The following is an 18,555-nucleotide window of genomic DNA, read 5'->3' as shown; positions in this document are numbered from 1 at the left end:
CAATCTACACAGAAAATCTAACAAGAATTAAGAATCTTCTGCATCAGAGAGAAGGGTCAAGGATCACAGTTTACAACCCTTTGCCTTCCAAAATGATCCAACCTTCTTCACTATCTTCAAGCAAGAGTCAGTGCCTCCTATGCTACTCCATCTCGATCAGAAAACAAAACGATGACTTAAGCGTTAAACAAAGAAAAAACCAATTATTCCGAGGCCCAAGGAACCACAGTGATGTGCCTGAGAGGGTTTGATACGTCTACTCCTCCAGCATGCTCCACAAACTCGGCAGGTGAAAACGAGCTCCCATGGCAAACACACATGATGCTGACCTCAGTTCTCGTGTATCTGTACAAAAATCCAGTTACCGTTCTACCCTTCGGGCCATTTCCTGTTGTTGAGACACGGTGCATACGTGGAGCAGAAGCAATGCCGTGCTTGTGGTGTTGTGGTGGCTTGGGAGGTTTGTCGATAAGACCAGTTGGTTCTTTTGATGGAGGAGAGGTTGGATTCTCGATCGTTGAACTAGTGTTGTTAGTTTGATTGGGATGAGGGTCTGCTTCTAGTTTTTTGGTTGTTTTGCAACTCTCCTCCGGTATTGCTTTCCCGAACCCTTGGTCTGGTTCTGCCCGTGAAAAAGAATCAATGGCTTCAAGAAATTCAACCTTATCATTTCTTGAAGCGCACTGATTCTGGTGTGTGCTCAAGCTACTTGCATGGCTTCCGGAGTCACTACAGCTTCCACCTGAAAATGCAGACAGAGTTTGTTGAACATTATCATACTTCAAAGTTCAAATTATGGAACTCCAGGAATGAATACAAAGACAGTCATATACTTGTAGCCTTGTTAAATAAATTGCACTCAGTGCAAGCCAACAATGTACACACGGCTTTTGTTCCAGAATTAGTAGCATTTTAGGCCTTAAAACGGCATGGTGTAAGACTTTAAGTATAGTGATATTCTGTATTCACTGGAAGTACTCTCATACTTAATAATATAAGGCTATTTAGCAGGACATCATCAATGTAATGTCTTTTGCAAGACTATATTCAAACAAAAGGACTCGAAAACCGAGGTCAAGAATGAATCTACATGATTCCAGATGTTAGAATATGTCCATGGTCGGATACCATGCCGAATGAAATGAAACTATCAGTGCAAATCAATGTCCCAATATCGAAAGTAGTATTCTTGATAGATAGCAATTAGAACTCACTAATAAACTGAAACTGCATAGTTAACAGCATCTTTCTGAAGCTACATTGTTACTATTTGAAAGAATCGGTATGATTTACCTTTCAATCAAAAGGTTACTGACAATGTCCTCATCCCTACACACCATAAGATTCTTGAACAACTCAATAGAAACGCACAAAACTATCAAACAATACAAAACAAGTAATCACCTTTCTGTGATGTGCTTTGATGATCCGAACCCGCCGAAGAACTCCGTTTCAGAGACTCAGTCAACAGGGCCGCCGAATTCCCTGGCCCGTCTCCGGAATCACAATCCATCGAAGAATTCCCACTTGCATTCCCATTCCCATGCCCTACTGAACTCCTGCAAGCCACAGGGAGAAACCCCTTCACCTCATTCTTCTTCCCATCAACAACATCAGGCCCCGGAGACGGAACCACACGAGAATACGCAAAACCATTTAAGACAGGCAGAAACTGAACCTGTGAGAACAAACACTGCGTTTCTTTTCCGGGGCCCGTAAAATCAGTACCCGGATTCTTGTTCTCAGTGAATAATGAGATATTCAAGTCTTGGACTCCAACATTTTTTGTCTCATTTCTGTCCTTTCCCCGAGCTGAATCCTCTGAAAACCCATCTCTTTCTCTAGCTTCCCTGTCCTTCACTCTGGCTTGAAATTGCTGAGCCTCCAAAATCAGCTTATCATCTACACCATTCAACCCTCTCGATTTCTTGAGCTTTTCTTCTCTTTTCTTACGGGCTTCTTGCCTTCTTATAGCCTGAATTTCCCTTCTCTTGTGCAGATCCGCAAACTCACAGCCATTATCTGCTCCCGCACAGGAAAAATCAGATCTTGGGACACCATTATTACTATTCTCGCCCTCATCATCTTCCCCACAAGGGTCCGTCGTTTGCCCCGCAATTGTTTCCGGGTTATTACCCGATTTCCCGTAGCTCCCACCGATGGACAACTCCAAACTCAGCCCAAATCCATCCTCCACCATAGAGAAATCTCTCCCCATTTCTTCCAAATCAATTAAATACTCTAAGAGAAATCAAGAAAACTCAGAACAAACTTTAAAATCATGCACCCTTCCCATCTTCCTAAAATTTCTCCATTTTCTTCCTTCGGTTGGACTAGGTTTGAATGGCTAGAGAAAGAAAATAAGAAGAAATACGAGAGAGAGAGAGAGAGAGAGAGAGAGAAGAGAGATGGGGTCGTGCCACGTGGAGACAGGAGAGAAGCGAACAGGGGGGTTGCTGACACGTAAGAAAGAAAAGTGATTCTTTGGTTTAAGAGTTAAGTACGGATTTAGCTTCTAATCCTAAATTAGCGGCTACCTTAATCGTTTCAGGTGCCAGCCAAGAAGAAGGGGTCACCGGAGATCAACACGTGGATACGCAACTATTATGTCTTTGGCGCCTAACGTGGGAACCAGGACACGTGGAGTGAAATCCCGATGTCCCAGGCGAATCTGAACCGTCACTGGATCAGGTGAACCGTAGCTAAATGCAATATGGACACGTAATCTTCCGCTGTCAGAGGGGCCTATCCGACGGCATATATTAAATGTGACTTAAAACTATAATTAATGATATGGTATTTTATGGAAACATTGCTTCAATTTTTCTATTTAATTTAATGTCCTCGAAAAATCAATAGAAAAAAGAAATAATATTTAAGATCGTCAGATGAAGACATTTTCAATTGTAAAAAACCCGCCTCCACCAAGATTTTATTTAAACCAACAAATAAATAATTTAAAGTATGTGAGACCCGCAGCGGTTATACTACTTATTTCATTTATTCTGAATACTGCTATATTATTTTTTTTTTAATTTAAATATATTCACTGATTTAAAAATATTAATATATTGCATATTTAATATTATAATCATATTATACAATCAATTCAGAACTATCTTTGTATTTAAAAATAAATAAAAACTGAAGTAAAACACGGGAAATCTAATTCATAAAATCCATAAGTTTGGATAAAAACTGCAGCTAGCCATTTGATGAACCAAATATTGGAATCCATGAAACAAAATGTACAATCTAAGACAGTCAAGTCTATGAGGTCTGAGCTTAGAATGTTTAGACAGGCAAAGGCAGAGTGACCAGAAGTTGCCCATTCATCACACTGCAAAACCACACGCAAATTTAAAAAAGAACAACCACCTCTGTTAGACATTGTTTTGTTGAGAATGTAGTGAAAAAAGTGTGTGTGTGTGTGTGGTCTTGAGGGGTTTACCTCTTGACATAATAGTAACAGAAGTCTGCTAAGATGAATGTCTGAACAACTTCTGCTACAAGGACCATAGGCAGCCAAATGTACCCGGAGCCAGCTAGATACAAATACTTCCCCGCTGAATCATACACCTAAATATATCACAAACTCAATTATTCACTGAATTTAAATATTTCATTCGGTTTCGTTTAATATAATATTCGTGGCTTATGCCCGGATTTTAAGACAATTTTGCCCTCGATTACTTGTAAATAGTCCCTAAGCGATTCAAACACATTACTGTATTGTAAGATGACCATCTACTTTACTTCTTATTAGGAATCTCGTGTTGAGGCTCGTACATTCATCAAGGGAGTATTTTCAAGAGATCGAGAGAGGAGTTGGTGATTTAGCATTTTTGAAAGTTTTTGGATGCATCTGTAACTTACCTTAATGATCCAATGAGCACATCCTAAGAATCTTGCAACACCAAGTGCAAACACATAATTAGCTGTGAATGGTTCAACCATCTGAAACGAAATCGAACAAGTGAAGCAGTGTTACTATTATGGCTTTGATGGGCATAATAGAAGTTCTCAAAACAGAGCATATTATAAACCTTCATGTTCTGCATCATCCGCAGTTGCGGCAACACGGAAACAGATTCTAAGTAGACAGCAAAGGCCCAAAGGATTCTGCCAATACGTGCATGATGCGTGTAAGGATGGATAAATAAGGCTAGGATTGCAGAAGGCACGGCCTGTCAAAACAAAAGAAACAAGCAAATTGTGAAGCAATTCTTTACTAAACGCGAGTTATGTCTTCTTTATATGCAAACATGACCACATTCGAACCAAAGTAGAAGCGCAAAAGAAAAACGCAAGCAGTTCTGGAATACAAACAGAACCAGACATCCTGTGCGGTGCATGAAAGTAAAAGATAAAGTTTATTAATGCAAAATACAATTTAGACAGTGTTTGGCTAAACTTGTTTAAAAGTTCTTATAAACTCATATGATAGGCTAGATTTTATCTTAACAACCACCTTGAAGTGTATAAATAAAATACAATCATGGAGTTTACGAAATATTAAATTGAAGGAGCTTGTTAAAATTTAAAACTAAGGTGTTTGGCTAAGCTTATTTGAAACATCTTATAAGATATCTTAAGAGCTTAAAGATATTGAATCTTATTTTAGTGTGGGATTAATAACATGTAACAGCTTATAAAATGCTAGAATGCATTTGAGAGCTTATAAAATCCAAAAAATCTTATTGTAGGATCTTATAAGCTCCTCTTCCAAAAACATTTGCCAAACCGTTTTCAAGAGCTTATAAGTTCTGTCAAACACCCTCTAAGATAGAAACTCCTTACTTTTCTTTTAAGTAATTTATAGCTACTAACATCTCAGATCTTATAAATTCATTTTTATTGAAAAAATTACCAAACATTCTATACAACGTACTATAAGCTGTCAAACATCTCAAAAGATGCTTCGAAAAGGCTATAAGCTCACCTAAACACCCTCTTTTAGTGCAGATTCCAAAACTAAATGAATAAGAAAGACATGAGAAGAGATGTCCTTTACCACATAATACAGAGGCATATTATCCAGCTCCACAATGTAGGTCGACTTGAGCTTGAACCTTATCATGTAGATGACCCACAAAGTCGACACAAGTGTCACAAAATCAAGAACAGTGTGAATATCACCCTCCATAAACAAACTACAGCACAATCTTGCAGCCAAGAATATCGCTGTAAGTTCTTGAGTCTTCAGAGAAAGGCCTAAAAGCCACGGGACAAGCAACTATTATGTGAAACAGCTACTCAATAAGAATGTATCTGAGTTTAATTCACTGAGTAACGAATCAACAACAGTTTTATGTTAGAAAAACTCTGAAATTTTGGCGGAAAAACTACAAACGACCAATCAATCCAAAACATCTCATTTTTACACACTTCTCATAATGTCTCAACTCATGTCTAACGAGTTTTTACTTCTGTCCCACAAAGTTCTTCATAGGTACTCAAAAAACAAATACAAAAATGAAGAAAAAACTAATAAAAAGAAATATAGAATTGGAGGAAACAACCCACAGAATATTCGACAGAAATCAAAAGCTTGTATAAAGCTTCACTCCTTAATAAACTAAGGACAGATAAGTGGTGAAGACCAAGAAAAACTAATTGCAATGATGTAATTTAAAACATACTAATTAAAAGTAAAACCAAAATTCTTGATGCTGATGGGAACAAAAGACTTGTTACTACAATTTGCAACAACTATATATTCACTTCCTCAAAACCAAAAAGAATCCATTTTTAGTGTCTGAAACAATGATGCACAAAATCAAACTATAATCTAACAAAAAGTGTATCAATTGGCTAAAATCAAGAAGAGGGAAAGAAACCTCAAACTCCTTACATGAATCCAAGAGAAGCCCACAAAAGTTTTCACACAAAACCCATCACTCTAGAACAATTCAAACCCAGAATTCCATGAGTTCAAGAATCAATACCGGAGCAAGTCTTCTGGGTGGTGAGCTTGTAAATCAAGACCAAAATCCCAGCAAAATGGACGGCTTCAGAGACGACGAAGAACTGGTTGTGATCGTGAACCAGCAACTTGAGCGCCACGAGGGGGCAGATCACGCACGCCGCGGCCAAGAAAGTCTTCACCTTGGTGGACTGCCGCCGCACCCATGCAAAAAGCTTGTACAGCGGCGCGTTCCTCCTCCGCCCCATAGCTATTAATTTTCTCCCAAAATGGACAAATTGGATATATATGTTGAAGAGTACTTACATGTATGTATTATAAAGGGTTTGTGGCGTTGGTTGGCAGGTGACACGAAGAGGACATGCAATGGAAGAAGTGCGACTACGCTGGCAATAAATGGGGAGGATGGGGTCTATGTTTGCTTTAGGTTTGGGCAGGCAGGCGGGAGAGGGAACGGCGTAGCGGATAGCTTACGGACATTGAATGCGTAGTTAGGCAGCTGATTCCGACATCCGTATTTGGATGAGATTTTCGTTGAATTTTGAGCGACTTAGGTAATCTGTCTCTCTTTTTAACAATTCATTTTTTCCATTGAAAATTTGGTCTTTTTTTATTTATTTATCTAATTCAATATTTTAATAATTATTAAGTAAACATTAATTATACATCCGCCAGACCTTGCAAACAAGGAGGTATAATGCGCTGACCTGCCCTTTGAGGTTGTTAATCAACTTGTTAGTGGAACTAAAAGGAAAAATTCCTTGTTTATGGGATGGAAAAGATAATTCAGCGGGACTAAAATTATAATTTTTTCTTATTTAATTGCATCAAATTTGTCAACATCAATATATAATAGAGTAGACAAAACTTATCCTTTATTTCTAATTAATTAATATATTAACCTAAACTTCCCACAATCACTGAGTGTAGTTAGGGAGAAGGAAATTTTGTCATTAAGCATCTTATAAGTAGAGGATAGAGAGTGAGGGCTGCCAAATTATTCATTTTTAAATGCTAAATTAATTTAATTAGCTAGAAATTAAGCTACACTAAACAATACTAATCTCAGACCAATTATTTTTCAATAGGATCACTTTCACTTTCACAATACAATCAAAATTACTAACAATATTTTCAACTAATGAATTCAAATTCAAAAATCAACGCTTTTGTTGGTACCAAAAATAATTTTGTATATTATCTCCAAACACATTGAAAAAGGCACTGCATAGAAAGGAAACATTTTCATTTTATTTCTCTGGCAACTATATATAGTATTTTTAGTGGGAAGAAGAAAAGATTATAGAAAAATTATATATATAGATATATATATATATGGGTAACAGAGTAAATACAAATAAAAGATGTATTTTTTCGTCGTCTTGGTCTTATACTTCCACTGTTCCGCCTAATTTCAGATGAAAATAAAATTGGACTTTGGAGGGATTTCATATATCGAATTTTACTTCACATTCATCTTTTCCTCATAACCAAACACCAAACTATCTCTTATACTTTTACTTTTCGCTCCAATTAAATATACTTTTAGATTGATGTCGAATAACAATTAAAAAGAATATGATACACCAAAAAATAATATGTACAAAAATGTGATTTATTATGTTAAAACTCGGGAATCTACACTTTCAACCTTGAAGCTCTTAAACACTTTGTGAAACATTGGATTAGAATCATTAATTAGATGATACTTTCTTCACTTCATTGATCATCGACACATTGTCTGCTTATGACCTTAATAATAAAAGAGTAATAATGAACTGTAACTTAATTATATTCTGCCACGATGACCACATCTCAAATAAGTGTTGAACTCTCTATTGTACTTATATATATAAAAAAATAATAATAATTGAAATTTATGTGAGTGGAGCTGGGGCCTAGGGGTATGACACCAAAAACCAACTTTATATAAATTGTCGATTGCCCTTAATTAAAAATAGATGACTTTTTAGCCATACGTCCAAAATTTTCCCCTAATTTCAATTAGATCCAATTCAATTAATTACACAGTAAATATGTGGTACATTTATTATATAATTTGAAATTATGACAAATATTATATATATATATATATATATATATTTACTGTGTACCGATTTGGACCAAACTTTTTCTAACACACACATTAAAATACATGCATACTACCATTATTTTGTCATTTTGCCTAAAACAATAATTAAATTCGAGCAAATTACTTTTGTTACTTAATTAATCTCTATATCTTTCAAAAGACCTGAGGTATATTTTAAATCATTGATAAGGCAATTTCTACGATTAGATCCGAATAGCATTGTACATGACTAGGGTTTGGGAAATCTTTAATTATATATATATAGTTAAGTTAAATAAATAAATATATATTCCACTTGATCATATCTATTTTACATTTTAATTTTCCACTAATTGTTAAAATCAAATAGTACGGAAATAAATTCATTTCCTGAAATTGATTATAAATCTAATGAATATGAAGTAAAGGGGTATATATATGTCCATTTTTTTATTAAAGCACGCCACATCAATCCGGTCTATGTATAGTTCAAAATCAAGTTATTAGAAACCACATATATTTTCAAATAATTATTCATTGTCTAAATTTTAAATTTACAATCACTTATTTCAATAAGTAAATGAGAAAATTAATTTTCCATGCTTGGTGTGGGATAAAAAATTAGGAAAAATTATATTTTTTGTTCTATAACTATAATTCATTAACATTTTTTGTCATGTAACTTATTTTATTTATTATTTTGTTCTTTTTTTGATAAATTTAGTACTAAACATTTCACATTTGGTTATTTCTTGACCAATTTAGTCATGTTTTGACAATTTTGATTCCCTTCATATTGGAGCATATGTTATTTTTTGTCCTTTAATTATAAGTTGTTAGCAGCAAAATTATTAACACAAGATTAAATTTGCCAAAAAAATGACCAAATATGATATGTTCATGACTAAATTTGTCAAAAAAAAATATTTATATATGTAAATTGAGTAAATTATAGAACCAAAAATACTAATGACCTATAATTACAGGATCAAATTAAAATATAATTTTATCTAAAAATTATTATATATTTTGTAAATTACTTTTAGTTTTCTTTATATAATATATTATCTCCACAATCCAAGTGCATTCGTTACTATTGAGCTCTTATGGTGTGGTTATAGTTGGATTAAACTTTTTTATTTAAATTTTATTGTCTAATTTTTTATTTTATTTAATATATACAAATTTCTCTCTCTTACGATGGAATATATTTTGGCCCGATAACTATAGTAGGGTGGTTCCATTTTTGATCTTTTTTTTATTTTATAATTGAGAACTATAATTAAAAGATCAACGCATTTAGTCTAGATATCGTAGAAATATGTTATATTGAAAATCATACTTGACACATGATCTATTTAATTTGTGAAGACATCTGGATTACACGTGTCACCCTATAATTATGTGATCAAAATTGTATTTTTCTTTTACATCATGCCACATTCGTAAAAATAATTAAAAATAAAAATAAAAAAAGCCCCAAATTAATTAATTACATACAAGACATGTGATAATTTTTGACTAATTTAGTTTTCTACAATGAGATTCGGACCAAATATGTTAATTTTTTAATTGCAATTTTGAAATAGAATTATTGCTGAATTTGTACAATCTCCACAGAACATATACTGTACATGGATCAATTCATTATATTGTTGCTGAATCAATAAATATCTTACACTTACACACTATTAATTATATATAAGTAAGTCCTTATGGAAGTTTTCTTGAGAAAAAATTATACAAAATATATGTATATATACACCCGCCAACATCATATTGTTCTCTATCCTGAATTAATTAATTAATCCAGATTAAACTGGATTGATATTCTAATTATACATGTGTGTGTGTGAGAGAGAGAGAGAGAGGGAGCTAGGAAGCAGTATGTGCGATGGAAACCTCCTCCATCTGAATGGTCGACGACTGATGACTACTTTGCTTTTGATTCTTGTTCTTCATATACATCCCATACAAATAAGAACAAAACCCCCAAACACAAAGCACGGTGGAAACCGCCTTCACGCCACCCAACTCATCTCCATACACCGCCACTCCTCCCACCACGTTCATCGCCATCAACGCCGTCATGCATATCCCTCCCGTCAACGACGTCGTCAAGAACACCATTCCCGCTGTGCCCATGAAGCAGAACTGCCACAATACCAGATTTCCGGCGATAGTACACCAGTACTCAACCGGGCCTTTATCAAACACCCTGGCGCTCTCAACCTTCATATCTGAAAACCCGCCGTCCGCCGCCATGCCCGCGGTGGCGAAAACTGTCGCCGTCATTTCCATCACAAGCTGCATCTCTACCACCATGGAATAGCAGTACACTTTCCGGTATATCTTCTCCATTACCGGGAGATACAAAGCGAACAAGAACCCTGCGCCTAGGGTTGAGAAGAAGCCCACCATGTATTTGCCGCGGGTTAAACCTTGGGGTTTGTCGTGGCTGGAACTCAGGGCGAGAAGAACTGAACTCAGCGTCAGAAGTATGACGCAGTTGAGATTCATAAACGTTATTTTTTGTTTAACGATAATGACGGACAGGATGAGATTGAAAGCCAGTTGCGAAGAAAGGAGAAGAGAAGCCGTGGAAACTGGCAAATACGAGTTTCCCCAAGAAAAGAGAAAGTTGTTAACGCCCAAGAAAACGCCGACGGCCATTGACAGCAGCAAAAGCTTTGAGGAGAAGCCGGAAAAGGGTCGGCGTCGAGTGCATTTGAAGAGATAATAAGGGAGGAATACGGGCAGAAGGAGGAGAGGAAACCCGGCAGACTGAACCCACGTGGAGACCCATCTGCTGGAACCCTTGTGGATGAAGTAGAACTTGAAGATTAGGGTTGAAGAAACAGAGCCCACAAACAGAAAAGCGTAGTTGATCGCTAGGAGAAGATTGTAGTTCTTGCTTGTTTTGGTGGAATTGGAAGCGTTTTCTTGTTTAATTATCACGGACGTAGTTGTGTTTTCTTCTACTTGTGATGACGGCGGAGGTGGTGGTGAGAGCTCAAATGAAGGAAAGGCCATGGTTGAGGAAGAGGGATTGCAGAGACGAATTACACTTCATTAACAACACTTGACCCTTAAAAAGAAGAGGAAAAGAGGAAAGTTGGTTGGTTTTGGAGTGAACGTTCATGGGAACATCATGAACAAAATCGAAATAGCTGCAAGAAAAAAAGGTTGTAGACATGCACGAGAACAAGTGGTAAAGCAAAAGGGGTTGGCATTTAATGCAAACTTGTAATTCAATTAATGAAATTTGCTATGAGTCAAAACCAGATGACATGCATCAACACAAATTCTAATTTGCCTCTCACCATAACTCAACTAATTATATAATAAATACAATATATTTATATTATAATTTTAAAAAAATAATAAATGTATTATATTTACTTTATAATATAATCAAATTTAATTTAGGGAAGAACTTTTTCATGATCCAATTTTTCTGATAAAACAAAATTAAAAAGAAGCAAATATTTGGGTCTATAGAAATCGTGTTTGGTGGAATTTAGGATGGACAGGAGAAGCGTTAAAAGTTGAAAACAGTATTTTTAACGGCTTTCAATCCGCTTATTTTCAGCAACTTTATGCTCAGGTTTGGTTCATTTCTGCGGTTGTATGAACAATGTTGCATTTTATATATAATTTAATTCTTTGTATATTCAATAAATTATTAATTCTATATATATTGTGTACAATATAAAATATAATATTTCATAATGCTATAATTTTGATGTGATCGATATTAAAAAGTAAACCACTTCTTTGGTCATCTCGAATTGAATTGTTTTCTAACTTTAATTTATAGAAAATATATCCGTACCTTGCTACATGTACCGTAATTATCATTTCAATTTTTTTTTTCATTTGACTAATAATTATAATACCTGTACCAAGGTTCGGATATATTTTCTAAAAAGTGTAAACAATTCAATTTTTTTAATATAAAAAGGAGTTATGATAAATGTTCTATGATTTAATATGAAAGTAATGAATCAATAAAAAGACATATAAAAATAACTTTGAATTATGTTATCGATTAAATATTTATCTCATCAAAAAGTTTCTTGATTTCTGGATAAAGATTAAGGATTATACACTCATCTAAATTTAAATAAAAATAAAGGATAATTTATTTGTTTTGGTTTTGGATAAAAAAAGAATAAATAGTCATAAAATTATCTGAATTTTAATCTCAAAAAAGAAAAAGTAAAGCACAGACATGATTTCCTCAATATTTTTATTTTTATTATATATGAAATATGTGTGTTCCACTATATATATATTATGCAGATCAGATTACAAAAAGAAGAAGAATACCATTATGTATATGTATAATTAGATTAAATAAAAGAAATTATTAGCATATATGTATATGTATAATTATTAATTAATGGTATTCTTATAATATTAATTAAATTATACATATACATATACATAATACTAATACTTCCTTATAATATTAATTAAATTATTAGCATTTTTAAGTTTTTTTATTGGATTCTGAAATTAAAAAAGTTATGAATTGATATATATATTATTCATTTTCTTTAGGTTGTTGAAACTGATTTGGATTGAAATGAATTTAATTTTGATAAGTTGTATCCTTGGACAAAAATATATATGGGGCTATTGAATTCACCGCACCGCCCCAATTTTACTACTAATTGTTTGTGAGTACCCAATCCATCAGCCCAATTCATAGATTTTTTCTATGGGCTAAATTACATAAAAACCCCATATGTTTTATAACTTCAGTAAAAAAATTTCTCTAATTTAAAAATAGATAAAACAATGCTTGTATTTTAAAAACTCAGTCCAATCATCCATCTCCGTTATATATAACCAACGACGTTATTTTTTTAATAAAATAACTATTATACTCTTACTTAATATATATTATTTTTTATTTTATTGAACGTTGGATTTGTATTGATTATACTAGAACAATCAGATCTGGGCAATTAATTTTAGCAGTTGGATATTAAATTTATAAAAAAAATCATTGGTTCATATTTTATTAATTAAAAATATATATTAAAGTATTTGAAAAAAAAAAAATTACTCCCCTCCCCGATCACCTCCGCCACATGCGCTGCGCCAACCTTCCCTCTGCGCCCCTGCCACCTCCCCAATGCCCCACCAGAACAGATGGATGCAAGGGCGACGGCCACGGCGCGGCAGCAGTTTTTTATTATTAATTAAATCGTTAAATGCTTGTCCTTTCAGACTTGTAACTTACGTCACGGCGGAGGCGGTAACGCCCTGAGCCGGTGGCAACTAGCAAGCCCCAAAATACTGCTACAGTCATTGAATATATTATAATTATTTATCAGAATTAATTATTATAATTAAAATTATTGTAACAAATAATAATTAATTACGATTGCACAATAATTCTTATCGTTATTTCAGCCCAAGACATTAGATATTACTAAAGATTATGTAAAAGTTGAGGGCATACCCATAGTTAAATGTAATGCCCAATGTTGATTAACAATCATCAACAATTTTTGTTATGTTGGTTTATTTGATTGTGGTTTATATTTTTATAATAACATTTTTTTTAGTAAAGAAGGACAATTTGCGTCAACTTTTTTTTTCCTCGTGACCCAAAAAAAAGGAATAAATTTTTATTCCATCTACGTACTGCGATTCAGTATAATTATATATATTTTTTTATATTTAAAAAATTATAATTATCTTACCCCTTAATTTTAATATTTGTACAACAACGAAACCATTTTATTAAGCTTTCGTTCGTTTTTTAATAGTAAACTAGCGAAAATGCTATTACATTATGAATTATAATTTATATACTTGTATTTTATAAAATACGAAACCATTTTATTAAGCTTTCGTTCGTTTTTTAATAGTAAACTAGCGAAAATGCTATTACATTATGAATTATAATTTATATACTTGTATTTTTTTTTATAAAATATTTTTATGAATTAATAACCTCAAATCATTATTTACCCGCCATATGTAATTCTTTTTATATTTTTTAAAGAAAAAATAGAAAAGGATAAAATAGTATTTTTTCTACCTCATCATCGAAGAATTACATAATTATTTTTTTTTATTTGATGAAGATACTTATAATTTTATAATTAATGAAAGAATATTTATAATTATGTTAAATTTTAGAAGAGGTAGCTATAATTTATAAATGAAAAAAATAATAACATGGCCAAAAATTTCCCCATAACATTCTAAGCCTATTAAATATTGGTAGGCAAATTAAGAAAGATGTGTGTGGTTTTTTACTTGTTAGGCGGCCGACACGTAGTTTGGGTTTGGCATTTTCCGCATTTATATACCAACAAAACACAGAGTCTTAATAATATGTAACAATTTTTAATTATATATTCGTTGTTGGCAATTATGATTATAATCATATAATCACATTCATAGTTATCTATATTATTATGATTTTATTTATATATATAATATGGTAATATTCATAATAATAAAAATTATTATTGTTGTTATATTTATGAGGCAATTAAATAAAAATGTGTTAGATAACTTTAATTATGATTATAATTTATAAACGCTTCTGGATGAGAACATTTTTTTTTTCTAATATTACAAAATTCGGAAAAGTAAAAGATTATGTAAGAATTGTGAAGATTTCATTTTATGTTTTTCCCAGAAAAAAGTAAAAGATATAAAAAAAAATTTAATTTCTGCACGCCCAGTGGGACTCGAACCCACAATCGCCTGATTAGAAGTCAGACGCCTTATCCATTAGGCCATGGGCGCTGTTGCTGATGTCTGTGCTTGTTTACCTGATAAGAATTTTATAAAATCTAGTGGACTAGTCGTGATTCCATAATGCGATTCCAAACTCAATTCATATAAACAAAAATCAACTCAATGATTAGTAATGTTGAGAAAAAAAGAGTATGGTACGGGTGTGAAATACGCAAATGAATCTTAAGAGTCCAACAGCAGCATGAACTGCACCTGAATTCAAATACTAATGATTCAAGAGTTTGAGGTATTTTTATTGGTTTAAGGAACAAACTTTACGTGTATTAGACAATGAAGTAGGGCGGCAGAGATTGCATATGCACATGCACCTGCACCTGCACCACCCCACGTGATTTCAACCATCATATAGCCCCACAACATACGCTACATCCAACAAAATAAATAAGAAATAATCATACACAAATAAAATTAAGTGTTAAAAACTTCAAAAATGTACCTTATCCGAATTTTTTTGGAGCCTTGCCCTGTATGGATTGGATTCATTCATTAAATTAAATTTCTATTTTATATATAAAATAATATTTTGTTTTTGTCGTTTGATCTATTTTTTAATAAATACTTTTTTGATTAAATTCAATCAAAATTATATACTAATCATTAAATAATCTTTTAATTTTATTCATTAACTTTAAAAGAAAAATTAGCATTGAATTAATATATTTCACTTGTGCAATCAATTACGAAATTGTAAATTCAAACCTCACAATTACATTGTTCTTTATGAAATTAATTTTCTCAAAATCGGTTAATTTATAATTTATAATGCAATTGTGGGTCAAAATAAAATATAGATTACGACATGTAACAAGAAAAAGAAATTCTGAGAAAATAATAAAAGTTGTGTGTTTTTAAGACAAAGTTGCAGAAACCCCCAAGTACCTAAATCAAAGCTGATTATTGACAGCTTATTTGAAGCCCACCACTGCCACTGCCCACTGAAACACCAAAAACAAACATCTCTTACCCTGTAATGTAATCTCTAACATATCATATCTTATCATGTTAATTAACAAGGTAAAAGGGTTTAAATATATTTTCCCAGTCTAATTAGAGTTTAGGTTTAATTTTAATCCCTAAAATAATAATATATAATACTTACTTGAATAAATGTCAAAATAGATATATAATTGTCCATCATATTTTAAGAAAAAAGGCCTTAAGAACGAGTTTTTATATTGAATATTTTTTGTGTAATTTTTATACTCAATTATAATTCCTGAGTTGTTAGTTTTTCGAATTTTAATTATAATATATTTTTTTTTAGTGGAGAGGGATTTGAAGTGGAATGTATGTATACAATATTAATGGTATTTTAATCAAATAAAATATTAATTAGATTAGGGATCTGAATGCAATTTAAGGTAGAGTGAGGGGGTAGAGTGTAATTAATGCTCTACATTTCCAGGAAACTTATCCACGGTATTGCCATGTCAGCCTTGCATTCCTTCCTATAAATACTTTTACAAGCGCAGCACAGCACAATAAACAGAGAAACCGCAGGAAAACGAAAAACTGAAAGAACCAAAATGATGAGCGCTCACTTAGTTTCAACCGCTGAACCAACCCTCCACTTCTGTGCAAAGCCCACAAACTCCGTCACAGCAAACGTTATCTCCAGCATTTCCTTCAGTTCCCAGGTGGCGACATCAAGAATTTCAGTCAGAAACCGGTCCAGGCCTGGCAGAGCCCGGATTCAGGCCTTTTACGCGCCGGTGGAAACCCGGGAGACACTGTACCAAGTGCTGGGAATTACGGAGACGGGAAGCAGTTATTCCGAGATAAAGAAGGCGTACAAGGAGATGGCGAGAAAGTACCACCCTGACGTTTCCCCACCGGAGAGAGTGGACGAGTACACGAGGAGGTTTATTCTGGTGCACGAGGCTTATGAAACGCTGTCTAATCCGGAGAAACGAGCTTCGTACGATAGAGATTTGGCTGCGGGGTCCGGGTTGGGGTGTTCAGCTGGCAGAAAATCTCGACAGTATCATCAGGTATATTTATATTATCTCCTTTTGTGTAAAAAGTTAATTAGTCGTACGTAGTTGTAAGGGTTTTTGTTAATTTGGACAGGGAATGGAGGAAAAAAGGGAGTGGAAATATAGGTGGGAAGTTCAAGTGGATGAACTGAAGCGACGGCGAGAGAATTCGAATTCCAGATCCAGAGTGTCTTGGGGTGCTCGAATGCGCAGCCAAACCTCATGATTCATAATTTCAGTTTAGGAGTAGTTTTGTTTAATTGTAAATTCACTGTAGTGAATGTATATATGAAGTAATTCATATTTTACCTTTCGGCAATTCTGTTTTTTCAATTCTCTCTCTCTCTCTCTCTCTCTTTATCTTTTTCTGAAGAAAGGTAGGTATTAAATTATTTTCTTACAGCAGTGATTCATTGAGGGAAGATAGTCAAAATTTAAGACTGGAAAATCAACAAAGTGGAGGTGCATGCAGTTAAAGTGGTAATAAAACTGTGTGCAAACTGAATGTAGGTACAAGTGTGTGGACAAGTCCGAAATTATGTATAGGAGTGTATGAGGTTGGGTTGGTTCTGAAATCCGAATCGTTCCTTATTCACACAGAAAACTGGAATGACTTATCAAAGAGAGAGAGAAAGAGAAACACAAGAGAGGGAACGGATAATTTCTTGTTTGATCTGGTTTTATCGAATTAATTCAATAACCCACCAAATCAATTACTAATAAATTGTGCAACACTTAGCTCACCTAATCATTCATGGTATTTTTGTAAGTCTATTTCATTTTGCTGTAAATTTACATTTTTTTAAATAAATATAAATATAAATATGCCAAGATATTTGTCCTCTGCTTGCACCTTATAAATTAGCTCTGGATAAAATTTGTATTGGGTATTTTCTATAAGTATACAAATTCGTAATTGTCATTTTATTTCATTATTTTTCGCCTTATATTATGATGTTATGAAATATTTGAATCCTAAAAAACAAAAAAAAAAAAAAAAAACTTTTGGCAATTCCAAAAGACGCAAACACCACTTATTCAAACCTACGTCCAACATCATTCGACTACTGCAACCATAGAAGCTTCGATTGTCCATTTGAGGCCTCTTTTTCGCCACTTGTTTGTCCAATCCAAACTGATTTTTCTTAATTCATGTCTTATTTTTATTGTTAATATTCTTATTTTTTTAAAAAAAAAAAAGGAAAAGAAGGGTATGAGATAACCGGAACAACATATAAGTCAGAAACTTGTGAATCCAATACCCTCACAAAATTCTAGTAGATATAAAATGATGTGGATTTATGACGTCATGGCATACGCAAGTAACCCATGTCGCTCACAAATAAATACCAAAAGAACCTCTGAATAGAAGCATCTCAACAAACATTTCTTCAAAAATGAGCTGCAAGTTTATACTCTCAAAACCCATTTCTTCATTCTCCAACCCGCCAACCCGTTTCCCTGAACAACTTTCCTTCACTGCCCACTTGAGAAAATCAAGGATTTCATTCAGAAAACCATCCGGGCCGAGAAGAGCCTGGGTTGGGGCATTCTACGCTCCCGCAGAAACCAGGGAGACACTGTACCAACTGCTGGGGATTAAAGAAGGTGGAAGCACTCCATCAGACATCAAGAAAGCGTACAGAAAGATGGCGAGAAAGTACCATCCCGACGTCGCCCCACCCGACCGAGTGGACGAGCACACGAAGAGGTTCATAATGCTGAAGGAGGCTTATGAGACTCTTTCCGACCCCAACACTCGCGCTCTGTATGATAGAGACTTGGCTGGC

At 33.7% G+C, this 18,555-nt stretch overlaps 4 protein-coding genes and 1 non-coding gene across 5 annotated transcripts; 1 reads left to right on the top strand and 4 right to left on the bottom strand.

Moving 5' to 3' along the window:
* Nucleotides 7-3,001, bottom strand: LOC105170134 (AFP homolog 2-like). Its single transcript, XM_011090762.2, has 2 exons — nt 1,405-3,001; nt 7-742 (listed from the first exon to the last, which is right to left on the bottom strand). The coding sequence occupies exons 1-2, from the start codon at nt 2,216-2,218 to the stop codon at nt 204-206; spliced, it is 1,353 nt and encodes a 450-aa protein (XP_011089064.1). The 5' UTR covers nt 2,219-3,001; the 3' UTR covers nt 7-203.
* Nucleotides 3,151-6,464, bottom strand: LOC105170133 (putative ER lumen protein-retaining receptor C28H8.4). The gene is made up of 6 exons (XM_011090760.2): nt 5,949-6,464; nt 5,015-5,214; nt 4,047-4,187; nt 3,877-3,957; nt 3,452-3,579; nt 3,151-3,340 (listed from the first exon to the last, which is right to left on the bottom strand). The coding sequence occupies exons 1-6, from the start codon at nt 6,172-6,174 to the stop codon at nt 3,295-3,297; spliced, it is 822 nt and encodes a 273-aa protein (XP_011089062.1). The 5' UTR covers nt 6,175-6,464; the 3' UTR covers nt 3,151-3,294.
* Nucleotides 9,661-11,094, bottom strand: LOC105170132 (probable purine permease 4). Its single transcript, XM_011090759.2, has one exon. The coding sequence runs from the start codon at nt 11,028-11,030 to the stop codon at nt 9,873-9,875; it is 1,158 nt and encodes a 385-aa protein (XP_011089061.1). The 5' UTR covers nt 11,031-11,094; the 3' UTR covers nt 9,661-9,872.
* On the bottom strand, nt 14,705-14,777 carry TRNAR-UCU. The gene has a single exon. It is a non-coding gene; the product is annotated as a tRNA-Arg (tRNA).
* Nucleotides 16,262-17,098, top strand: LOC105170131 (chaperone protein dnaJ 20, chloroplastic-like). Its single transcript, XM_011090758.2, has 2 exons — nt 16,262-16,780; nt 16,860-17,098. Exons 1-2 carry the CDS (start codon nt 16,316-16,318, stop codon nt 16,989-16,991), a joined length of 597 nt encoding a protein of 198 aa, XP_011089060.1. The 5' UTR covers nt 16,262-16,315; the 3' UTR covers nt 16,992-17,098.

The sequence above is a fragment of the Sesamum indicum genome, linkage group LG9 (genome assembly GCF_000512975.1).
Source record: "Sesamum indicum cultivar Zhongzhi No. 13 linkage group LG9, S_indicum_v1.0, whole genome shotgun sequence".
NCBI lineage: Eukaryota > Viridiplantae > Streptophyta > Magnoliopsida > Lamiales > Pedaliaceae > Sesamum > Sesamum indicum.
Note: the sequence above shows the minus strand (reverse complement) of the source record. Positions and strands in the feature narration are given on the sequence as shown.

What these genes read in the sequence shown, in the direction of transcription:
- LOC105170133 (XM_011090760.2), bottom strand. Translation starts at nt 6,174, where the DNA reads ATGGGGCGGAGGAGGAACGCGCCGCTGTACAAGCTTTTTGCATGGGTG. An exon ending in CACCCAGAAGACTTGCTCCG is followed by an intron (nt 5,215 to 5,948) that starts GTATTGATTCTT and finishes CGTGGCTTTTAG; the next exon opens with GCCTTTCTCTGAAGACTCAA. An exon ending in GTGCTCATTGGATCATTAAG is followed by an intron (nt 3,580 to 3,876) that starts GTAAGTTACAGA and finishes TGATATATTTAG; the next exon opens with GTGTATGATTCAGCGGGGAA.
- LOC105170131 (XM_011090758.2), top strand. Translation starts at nt 16,316, where the DNA reads ATGATGAGCGCTCACTTAGTTTCAACCGCTGAACCAACCCTCCACTTC. An exon ending in AATCTCGACAGTATCATCAG is followed by an intron (nt 16,781 to 16,859) that starts GTATATTTATAT and finishes TAATTTGGACAG; the next exon opens with GGAATGGAGGAAAAAAGGGA.
- LOC105170134 (XM_011090762.2), bottom strand. Translation starts at nt 2,218, where the DNA reads ATGGGGAGAGATTTCTCTATGGTGGAGGATGGATTTGGGCTGAGTTTG. An exon ending in TCAAAGCACATCACAGAAAG is followed by an intron (nt 743 to 1,404) that starts GTGATTACTTGT and finishes CTGCATTTTCAG; the next exon opens with GTGGAAGCTGTAGTGACTCC.
- LOC105170132 (XM_011090759.2), bottom strand. Translation starts at nt 11,030, where the DNA reads ATGGCCTTTCCTTCATTTGAGCTCTCACCACCACCTCCGCCGTCATCA.